The 11,096-nt window shown below is 50.2% G+C and overlaps 3 protein-coding genes across 3 annotated transcripts; 2 read left to right on the top strand and 1 right to left on the bottom strand.

Annotated features, from left to right (window-relative positions):
* Positions 1–2,376: 2,376 nt before the first annotated feature.
* On the bottom strand, positions 2,377–5,896 carry BO83DRAFT_380083 (uncharacterized protein). The gene has a single exon (XM_025531666.1). The coding sequence runs from the start codon at positions 5,564–5,566 to the stop codon at positions 2,735–2,737; it is 2,832 nt and encodes a 943-aa protein (XP_025386296.1). The 5' UTR covers positions 5,567–5,896; the 3' UTR covers positions 2,377–2,734.
* Positions 5,897–6,148: 252 nt separating this feature from the next.
* Positions 6,149–8,298, top strand: BO83DRAFT_380082 (beta-N-acetylhexosaminidase). The gene has a single exon (XM_025531665.1). The coding sequence runs from the start codon at positions 6,411–6,413 to the stop codon at positions 8,214–8,216; it is 1,806 nt and encodes a 601-aa protein (XP_025386295.1). The 5' UTR covers positions 6,149–6,410; the 3' UTR covers positions 8,217–8,298.
* Positions 8,299–8,628: 330 nt separating this feature from the next.
* Positions 8,629–10,689, top strand: BO83DRAFT_380081 (uncharacterized protein). The gene has a single exon (XM_025531664.1). It carries the CDS (start codon positions 8,907–8,909, stop codon positions 10,539–10,541), a length of 1,635 nt encoding a protein of 544 aa, XP_025386294.1. The 5' UTR covers positions 8,629–8,906; the 3' UTR covers positions 10,542–10,689.
* Positions 10,690–11,096: the final 407 nt, after the last annotated feature.

Below are 11,096 nucleotides of genomic sequence, written 5' to 3'. Positions count from 1 at the left end.
AAACCGGATAGGAAGACCTACGGAAAGAAAACGCTAAACTACAGGAGGAGATACAGTCCCTTCGATCCCAGTTCGTAAACACAGACCCTACCCTCCCCTAAATCATGGGCCGCAGTTACAGCAGCAGCGGCAGGGAACAGGCCCGAACAACCCCCGAACGCGATATTTCCGCGACCATGGAAAGAGCTAAACCGCGTCCGCATCAGCACCGCGGCCACGTTAGACGAAGACATCGATAACAAACAGTTTACAAGATTTCTATCTACCAAAGCAGCGAACATGCACATCAGAACAGCCCTACTGAACGCAGAAACCACCAAAGAAGTGCAAGTAGCGGGAGTCAGTACAACTAAAACAGGCTATGTCATTCAATTCCAGGATGCCTAATCCGCCGAAACCGCCCGAAACAACACCGAGTGACTCGATGAGCTGGGAAACAGACCAAAGTAGTGAAACCCAGGTTCGGGATCGTGGTTCATCGAGTTCCGACGGAGGATTTCAAGTTGGACGCGAACAAAAAACGGGGAATTGAGAAAATCGTGATGGAAAATGACCTCTGCGAGAAGGGAGTCCAGGTTGAAGATATTGCATGGTTGAAGAAGAGAGACATGCTTATGGGTAAATCAGCTACGATGGGGATCTGGCTGGACTCGACGGAGGCAGCACAATAGATTATCAATAATGGACTACTTGTTAGACAGAGGTACATAAATCCTGGCGGAAATCAAACAGACTATTCAAGGACAAACAGAACCTGATAACCCGATGACTAAACTAATGCTTATTGGGGATTTAACTACCATCACCAAGCATAGAGTCATTGCGCGGTCCATTACAACTTCCCATAACATGCGGAGGAACTAATCAACTTCTATATCTACAAGCTACAGTGGTGCCTGGCCAAAGGCGAAATAATATACTGCTTCCTTAATCAACCTGGAAAGACATCAGTTCTTGATCTCATGCTTACCAATAATATAACACACTTGATCCAATACTAACTCTACCACAATCACTAGGGTCAGACCATCAAGAAAAATATTCAGAATGAAATCTCCAAGCAGAACAAACTAGAAAATCCAAACTGAAAAGAGTATATAACCGAGCAGACTGGGTCCAAATAGATCAAGATATACTGAGACAGACTGATCCATATGTAAATATCCAGTCAGCCCTGGACCTAGACTATACTGTTAATAATTAGATTTAGAAGACAGTATTTGCCCTAGACTGGCATGTGCCGGTGTAGGCCCCGTGCCTATACTTAAAGTACTGGTTCATTACAGATCTTAAGGCCCAGCAGATCAAGATTAACTAGATCTAGTTATAGTAGCAGAATAGATGTGCCCTGCTAGGGCCTAACCATTTAATAACAAAGAAACTTTTCAAAGAGATGTAGCAGAAAATATAACAGTAGACCAGAGCAATCAAAAAAGCAAAAAGTAGATATTGGAAGGGGTTTCTTAACAAAGCCAGCGAAGGCCATCTACGGTAAGCGACTACTTATATATATTACCGGGATGCCTACATGAGCATCCAAACCCTCAACATAGGCACTGAAGAGATGGACAGAGAACCAAGAAAAGACAGAGGCATTTCTACTAGCCTTCTTCCCAATGATGGCTGAACCCGAGCCAGAGAAACTGGTAAACTTCGTGGAGAAGCTCTTATGGAAACTAATTACTAAATAAAAGATCTATTAGTTACTCAGAATGGCCAAGGGGACTACAGCCTTTAGCAGAAATAGGATCCCCATGCTTGTCTAGAAACACTTATAGACCTATGTTAAAAAAACATCACTATGATCTTCGCAAAATTAGTGGACCTGGGCCACCACCCCAGACAATAGAAACAGGCGCGGATTGTTATACTACAGAAACTAACGTAACTCCCGGCCGCATCGGCCACCCGCCCGCGCCGGCCACCCAGTACACCGCCCAACACGTTTCTTCTACATGCAACCACCCTTTCTATCAGAGGCAGTGAATGAGCAATGAGTAGTACAATGATTCTAGGGCGGTGTGGTAGGGGTGGCCGATGCGGCCGGGAGTTACGTTAATGTATCGAATATTGCTCGAATAATCGGCTCGCGCTAAGCTCTTTGGCAGTGGGGCTTAGGAACAATTGTCATGTGTTCGAAGGTCAGAGGAATTTCGAGACCGCCTGTATTTCGATACGATATAATGTGTAGTTGTATATATAGCCGCTGCGAGGACTGCTCCTATATCCGCTGCAACATGCATAGCTAATTAGTTGATCCATGGATTTACGGCGAAGCTTTTAGGACGAGGGGTTTGACGGCGTTGAGGGTCATATCAGTTATTGCTTCAGACGGTGAGGCACCGGCATAACTTAGCATCTTACATAGTGGGCTCGAACAAATATAAGGATAAGAGTTGAACTAAATTGGAAGAAAGCCTTTGCCCGCGGGTATCATCGTCAATCAAATCAATCAAGCCAGAAACCAAAAAGAAATCCTCAAACTGAACCTAACCAATCAATCCACTCCTGCCCGGAACTAATCAATCGCTCCCATTTCGCCAATAAAACCTTAGAATTACAATGATACTCAACTAAATGAAAATGAACAGAGACCACACCATCAATGACCTATGGATGGGGTTAAAAGAAGCAGTTCGTCTAAAAATGAGACGTCGCCAACAATCACTCCGAGTTTCACATCATTATCCGCACATACTGAACGGGCAAAAGTAACCATCATGACCCCGCTCTTTCACAACAGAAAACTCAGCTCGTCCTCGCTGTCATCGTCCGAGCATGGAATGACCCGCTCGACTGGGGGAGGTCGCGTACGAGTGGAGCGTCGAGGGCCTTGCACTTCCGAAAGGCTAGGAATTTGTGGTGGTGGGTGTTGTTGTTGTGGTTGTTTTCGTGCCGTTCTGGGGGTGCGATTCAGCGACCTCACCGATACGGGCTGGTTGACGATAACCACCTCGATGAGGGAAGTCACTTTGATAGGGTCCGCGCGGGAGATGCTGGGTGTAGTCGGGCCTGGTTGTAGACTCGACTTCTTCAAGGTGCTGTTCTTGGCCTGGGGCAAATCGCGAAGGGCCGTTCGTGCCCGGGTGGCAATCGGTGCAGAATCTGGCTCGAGGGAGCGAGCCGTAGCAAGGCGCTCACGTGTCGCTGGCAAAGCGCCAGACGTGACTGGAGCTGCAGTCGTCCTCCTCGAACTTGACCGAAGTCTCTTGGGTGACGGTGGCCTCCAATCATTCGTCCCGCGTCCTCGTTTCCCGCTCATCGATGGCGCAGATGATGTCACGCTGGATGCAGCTTCCGAAAGTTCAGGGCTGGGCGATCTGCTACTGGTTGAGCAGGATAGCGCCGATGGTCTCCGCTTAGCTGTCGCAGCAAGAGGGCTTGAAGCGCCATCCGCATTACGGGAAGCCAGAGGTTTGGCGACCGGCGTGCTGGATACCCATTCCCCAATGCTTTCTTCCCATCGGTACAGGTGAATCACATCGCTTTGTGGCACATGTGCCAATGCGGCAGATTTGTGGAGATTCCCTTCTTGCTGGGATGAAGCGGCTTGTTCTTGAATTTCGAGAGCCCACGCGTGGTCATCCACATCCAATGTAACCTCCGCCAACGCCATTGCTGTTTCCGCAGCTACCTTGGCGAGGAGCAGAGAAATGCCCTTCATACTCGTCAGCCGCGCAAGCCGCCATACGATAGCTCGAATTTTCCGAGGTGTCCTCGCAGGATCATCTTCGCGCGCATGTCCACAGCATCGAAACAGTTGTTGGACAAACTCTGCTAGCTGTTTGACTGCATCCTGTTGGTGTATCAAGGATATACACAGCGACTCTAGATTTTCTGGCGAGATGGCGCCGGACTGGCTAATGACCTCGGGCGTGGAACTTTCAGTGCACTGCAGCGTCCACTCACCCAACAAGACGTATCCCCGACGCAGGGATTGGAAGCTTGGACCCTCCATCTCGCGCCGCGACAGTACCAATCCAACTGCCCGTTGTACCCCAAAAGACAGCGTTTTGACAATATGTCTGACTTTCGTGCCTGTTATCTTGTCATTGGCACCGGAGGCTTGCGTCCGTGCCATATACATGCCGCACAGTGCGGTAATTAGACTTGCTGAAAGATTGCTGAGCGCATCTTGGATGGGAACGGGACACGGAGATTGATCTTTAGGCACGCTTGTAGGATTCGTTGCTGATGCACGGGTGTCCTTTAGACGTACACAACGAGGTACCTTTCTCCCCTTGTTCCGTGCTACCAGCGAATCTGTGGCGGGATATATACCAGCAGATGAAAGGATGATAGCCTCGATAGTCCGGGTCGCAGCAGCTGAATCTCCGTCGCCAATTGATAGTGACCGAATAGCCCCATCCACGCACTTTTTCCATCTTGTAGTGACCATCCACTCTGGCGGAAGAGTCCTACGAGACAGGAGCTTTGTCATTTCATCAAAAACAAAGGATCTTCGTTCGGGGGCCTTCGAGTAGTAACTGCGCAATATGTAGATAGGGTTATCGCAGTGGCCCACAGGTTTCGAAGGATCAAAAGCTGTTGGGTAGTCGTGAGTCTTGACGGTCGTAAGATATTGTGACATAAGAGTTTCGAAGGCATCCAACTCCCCGTGCTCAAGACATTCCCCTAGCAGGCGACAGACCGCCAAACTGGGTATCCATTCTCTCATCATCATCTCAGAGATCAGGTGGATGCCTTGCGCACGCACAGCTTCACGGAGCGGCTGCCACCCACCGCCGCCAGGAGCATATTGAGCTTCGAGTTCAGTAAAGTATGCATCACACATGTCAACGTCCTCATCCGGCTCCACCTGATCCTGCAGGCGCTGCTCCTCGGCAATGAAGTGCGGCAGCCGTCGCGCAGCCATAGATAGTAACGATCGGGCCCCGCGATTCTCCTCGTCATGCTTGTGTATTGTCGAAGCAGGTCTGGTATTCTCCAAAAATTTGATAAGCATGCGATCCAAGAATCGCGCAATATCCACCAAGCCCGGGTCTCCAGAAAGATCCAAAACTTCCTTCCATGAGCCCTGGTATGCCGGAAAACTGGGATTATTCGTCCGCGACTGCCTGTTGGCCCCGACAGCGCTCAAGGGTGGTCCCGAATTCCGAAAAAGCCGTTTGCGAACAGACAAGGTCGCCTCCGTGAGTCCTGGTATAGTTCCTGTGATCAATGGGGTAGCGATTTCGATAGCGCCAGGCAGCGTCCTCTGCACTTCCGGGCTCTTGATCAACAGTCGACTACGTCTCCGTGCCCCATTCCTCTGTCTGCGATTCGAGTAATTATGCCTGGGTCGGCGATTTCCCCGGTTTCCTGGGATCCATGCTGGATCGTCAGGTTCCTCGTCTGAAAGATTGCAGCCTGGTTCGTTACCGGTCCTCTTGTTGTTTAGCGGAGCTCGCGAACGGTGGGAATCGTGGGGATCGGGCTTGACTTTCAATTTCGCGTCTGCTATACTGTTGCGAATCTCGTAGTGTTTCTGGAGTCGGTGGTGGATGGATTTCAAGGGGCGCAACATGCGATTCGCCCATTTCGCGGTCGGCCGGATATCCTCCATGTTGCGCCAATTGCGTCGCGGATTGGCGTTGGTACTTGCAGGACGTCCCACGCCCGTAATGGGGAGGGATTCCAAATAAAGCGCTTCAGAATTAGGCTTGTCGTGGTTATTGATGTCTCATAAATGATCGATGTCATCGGGAGTCGCGAGCCAAACACTGCGATGTAACCAAAAGTACTACCGAAAAAATGCGTAGAGACGACACCTAGTTAATTCCGGATCCAATAGAACTGCGTACCATTAAGATATACAGTTATGCACAGCCTCGTGGACCCATAATTAGTTCCAACAACCGAGCTAAGGTAAGTAAACGTGAAAGTAAGATGTTAGAAGTTCACCAACAGAAACCCAGAGGGCGGAATCGCGCAGGTACGCGATGCTTGCCGCCTGGACTCCGTATGGCCCATTGCATAATGACGGGGCGGGTGACCGCCTACCATCTTTAGTGGGCTCCGAAAAGTACTAGTTAGGTACCTAAATCAATGGTCACGTGGAGAACCAGGCCCATAAGGCGCCGGAATCCGGAGTATAGTAAGCAATGGAATAAACAAACAAACAAACATCATTCCATGCTGATCATCGTTCAAATTAGACTCAATATTGATTACAAAGTACGTACGCCGTAGTAACTAACTGGTTACCTGCGGCAACTATGTCAACTAGAACAAGATAGCTTCGCATCATCATTCCTGTTCATTCATGCATTCCCCCTTTCATGGTATCTCCCTGCATCCAGCCACCGCTGATCCTTATCCTCTTTGCTTCTTTAACCCCAATCTCCCCACCATGATTCTCCGCACTCTTCATCCGCCCTCGCTTTGAGTGTCGACACTAATTCTCCGTCATGCTGCTTGATCATCTCTGGCTGGCGTGCCTCACGTTGCTCGTGGCTGGGGCCGCTGCCGTCAAGGTCAATCCCTTACCAGCTCCACGAAACATCACTTGGGCTTCGTCGGGTCCTAAGCAGCTGGCCGACTTCGTTAGTCTCCGTACCTCCCGGGACACTTCCGATTTCATTCTGGCCAATGGATGGAATCGTGCCTGGAATTCTATCGTCTCCCTACAATGGGTACCTGCAGCAACCGAAGGTCCCGTGCCGTCTTATCAACCCTTCCCCACCGGTACGGCCGGGGCTACTAAAAGGTCCCCGCAAGCACTGCCATCACTCCAATTTGTTGATGTGAACGTGTTGGATGTTGCCGCAGATCTTCAGCATGGGGTAGACGAGTCTTACACCCTGGAGGTCACCGAGAGCTCTACCTCGGTGGTCATTGAGGCTCCCACCGTGTGGGGGGCGCTCCATGCCTTTACCACTCTCCAGCAGCTGGTCATCTCCGACGGACAGGGTGGTTTGATCATCGAACAGCCAGTTAAGATTCAGGATGCACCGCTCTATCCTTACCGGGGTATCATGCTTGACACTGGCCGAAACTTTATCTCAGTTAACAAGATATACGAGCAGCTGGACGGCATGTCTCTTTCCAAATTAAATATTCTACACTGGCACATGGAAGATACCCAATCATGGCCCGTGGAGGTTAATGCCTATCCAGAAATGATTTATGATGCCTACTCTCCTCGCGAAGTATATTCGCATGCTGATATGCGCAATGTCGTGGCCTATGCGCGAGCACGTGGTGTACGGGTCATCCCCGAGATTGATATGCCCAGCCATTCCGCCTCTGGGTGGAAGCAGGTCGACCCCCAGATGGTAACCTGCGTGGACTCCTGGTGGTCCAATGATAATTATGCCCTGCATACCGCGGTAGAGCCCCCGCCCGGCCATATGGATATTATTTACAACGGCACGTATGATATAGTCCGACTGGTCTATAATGAGCTGTCCGAAATCTTCCCAGACAACTGGTTCCATGTTGGGGCGGATGAGATCCAGCCGAACTGTTTCAACTTCAGCAGCTACGTCACTGAGTGGTTTGCGCAGGATCCGTCGCGAACTTATAATGACCTAGCCCAGTACTGGATTGACCATGCTGTGCCGATCTTCCAGAACTACAGTACCTCGCGGCGACTGGTCATGTGGGAAGATATTGTACTATCCACAGAACATGCACATAATGTTCCCACGAATATCGTGATGCAAAACTGGAATAATGGCCTGGACTATATCAATCAACTGACTGCCAAGGGCTACGACGTGATTGTATCATCAGCGGATTTTATGTATCTGGACTGTGGGATAGGAGGTTTTCTCACAAATGACCCTCGCTATGATGTAATGAATAATCCCGATGCAAGCACTCCCAACTTTAACTATGGTGGCAACGGAGGCTCGTGGTGTGCGCCGTACAAGACATGGCAGCGGATCTATGACTACGACTTCACACAGAATTTGACCGCTACCCAGGCTCAACACATTATAGGCGCAGAGGCACCGCTCTGGTCAGAGCAAGTGGATGATGTGACGGTATCCAGTCTAATTTGGCCGCGTGCCGCTGCGCTGGCGGAGCTGGTGTGGTCTGGGAATCGTGAGAACGGGCAGAAGCGCACGACGCTGATGACCCAGCGCATCCTGAACTTCCGCGAGTATCTAGTGGCCAACGGGGTGCAGGCGACAGCCCTGGTCCCCAAGTACTGTGTGCAGCGTCCGCATGCCTGCGACCTGTACCTCAACCAGAGTGTGATCCAGTAAACGGGATGGTAAGAGCAGCTGGCAGCGTAGTATCTAAGCTGACATATGGGATCGATGTGTAAATAATATAAGTTGCAGGCGATCTAATTTTAGTACTATAGCTGTCAGTAAACTGATATATACAATCATTATGTCAGTACTTATAGCTTGAAATGTACGCATATCATAAGCTTGCTTGAAGTCAGCCAGGGCTATGGACGATGAAGACTTTGTAGAAATGATATCCCAGAAACCCGCGATTCTCTTCCTCATATTAGTCTCACGCCACATTGTATTCCTCAGAAATCCGAAGGGCACACTTGTGATGGGACTGGTCACATGACCCGAGGTCACCGCATCGTCTTCCTGACTCCTCGATTATGCTTGCCTCTTGCATGTTATCCAGCCATTCGCTAGCCCACATAGCTGATAATAACGAACGGCGCGTCTGACAGTGGTGGAAGGGCACAGCGAGGGTGGGGATGGAGTTCATTACTACTTCCCTGGACTAGAGTGGGAACCGGTGGAACCCCTTAGTGTGATCGACATCGGAATAACACCCGTCTGCAACCATTTCATAACAACAGGAGAACCTTATTTCAACATCACAGGTATTTTGACTATCTTGTCAGTGTGACAAACCTTACCTTGACAACCCAACAAGCTCGGAGTCGGCGGGACAATCACGTCTGCTCACAAATAGTCAGTCCAATGGCGCAATCGGTTGAGTTGACTCATGCAACACCCACCCACATCCCCTCAATCGCCGAACCTCTGGCACCTTACATCAAAAGCCGCCAGGATGCCCTGCTGATTCGGCAAGCTTTGACCATATATCTTCGCTCGCATATCGAGTTCGCAGAGAATAATACCGAGCACCCAGAATGCCACAGTCAATCCCATCTGTCGTTATCAGTGCCTCACGAAGCGGTGGTCGATGTCAAGCGGCTTCCATCAGAGTTGACAGGGTTGCGAAGACAGTACCTGGAAGCGCTCCAGTCGAATGTGGCTGCGAGGAAGGAATATCAGTCAGTTGTGGAGAAGGTGACTTCTGTGGGCCGTGAAAGGAGCAAACCACGGGCGGAAAAGTTACCAGTGGATTCGTCCGCGGAGTTACAGGAATACCTGCGGCTTCTCCGTGACCGTCGTCGGCATGCGAAGCTTCAGGTTTTTGAACACTACATCAAAGAGCTCAAACAACGCGATACGCCCAAACCAGCAGATTTAGAGGATAGCGGGATACATTATCAGCAGCTTGCGCCACCACCAGAAATCGAAGTTACCCGACATGGCTCTACCACTGGGCTTACCGTCGAAGAGCAGATGCATAACCTGGAAAAAGCCGTTATCCGCGCCAAGGCTCAGCTGGAGAGAGAGAAAGAATTGTTAGAAGAGCTTCAGACGCAACAAGCGCCCGTAGAGGCCCAAGATACTCCACGCGCTGTTAAGGGAGTGGCATTACAGCGAACTCGTAACGAGTTGGTACGTTGGGTGGAGGAGAAATTAGTAAGTGCTGGAAACAATGAGAACCGTTCGGCCTCCCGAGATTTTCATTCCGAGGACATGGATGAGTCTGTGCGTCTGCTTGGGGAGAAGAAAGCACAGATTGCACAACAGTACGCTGCATATGCGGATGCTCGCAAGCGTCTGCTCGATGCGGCCTCCAGAGCTTGCCAACCAGTTACTCTCCCGGCTGGAAAGCCCTCATCCCGGCCTACTAGCTTGGTGCAGGGGAAGAATGCATCAGAGGAAACACAATCTCTGGATGCATTGGGAGTCCTTACTTTTGCTAGCGATGTCCTTCAGCCGTTGGCCAGGAGCCAGCGGGCATTGGCACTACAGAAATTCTACCTATCGGGTATGCTTTCGAAAGAAAAAGCCACCACCCTTCGCATTCTGAGCAGACTGCGAGATGAAAGCCACCTTCTCCCAGAGTACCCAACTCTGGCACGCCAGCCACGGTTCAAACATGCGACAGCAACTCTAGCTTCGCACCAGGGCACGAGCACAGAGTCTGCCAAGCCAGACCAACTTGTTGACCTGGCCGAGGCATGGGCATCTGCTTCAGATGCCGCAGGTATGACTGAACAAGAATACGTCGGGTACCGACTGGAGGAAGGGATAGAGACAGCGCAGGATGCGCAACAGGCGCTGGAAGATGTCTATGAAATACTTAACCAGAACCTGGAGGTTACCTTACGTGACCGGCAGGGCGAATCGGGCGAGGACAGTATGTGGCCGTCGGGGGCACGATTGACTCGGTCACGGGCCAAAATGCAGCAGAGCCAACAGCCAGCGAAGGGTCCATGGAGTGGACTCCATGGTCAAGTGGCTGTTGGAAGATGATCTATGAAGGCGAGCAGCTACTGATGTTACATAATGTTTTTTATTTTTTTTTTTTCTGGTCTTATTAATACCCATATTTTGCTTGTCTCCTGTGATAGCGCCCCGTTCATGCCACGTTCTGTCCTTGCACGCTAGAAATATTCAAGGATAGCACCAATATACCTTGTTCAATTAACGACTGTTCCGTTCGTGTTGTGACGGAGGGATGATCGTCTGATGGTTAAGATAAAATTTCACAGTGGAGAGCCGTTTCCACCCAGGAAACAAAATTCCTCTCAGACAAAAGCCGTGCTAGCCGTGAGAGAAGATGACAGTCCAATTCAGTATGACCTCTGATACGCAGTTTTTTGAATACAGGAACGAAGTAAAACTCTTGATAGGTAGTAAGGTAGTGAGCTATAAACGATGCAGGAATGAGTATGCCGCTTCAACGATGAGATAGACCGGTCTTATACCGGTACACTGCTAGCCAATTGTCTTTTTCTCCCTGCAGCATGCGCTTGTCCGTGTGTTGGGGCATGGATCGAGGCATTTGACGGCGTTCAGGTAGATGTT

This window comes from Aspergillus eucalypticola (genome assembly GCF_003184535.1).
Source record: "Aspergillus eucalypticola CBS 122712 chromosome Unknown BO83scaffold_19, whole genome shotgun sequence".
NCBI classification, from domain to species: domain Eukaryota; kingdom Fungi; phylum Ascomycota; class Eurotiomycetes; order Eurotiales; family Aspergillaceae; genus Aspergillus; species Aspergillus eucalypticola.
The sequence above is the reverse complement of the archived record's forward strand: the minus strand, read 5'-3'. Positions and strand labels throughout refer to the sequence as shown.

Bases quoted from the DNA above. Each gene is read 5' to 3' on its own strand.
- BO83DRAFT_380083 (XM_025531666.1), bottom strand. From the start codon at position 5,566: ATGGAGGATATCCGGCCGACCGCGAAATGGGCGAATCGCATGTTGCGC.
- BO83DRAFT_380081 (XM_025531664.1), top strand. From the start codon at position 8,907: ATGGCGCAATCGGTTGAGTTGACTCATGCAACACCCACCCACATCCCC.
- BO83DRAFT_380082 (XM_025531665.1), top strand. From the start codon at position 6,411: ATGCTGCTTGATCATCTCTGGCTGGCGTGCCTCACGTTGCTCGTGGCT.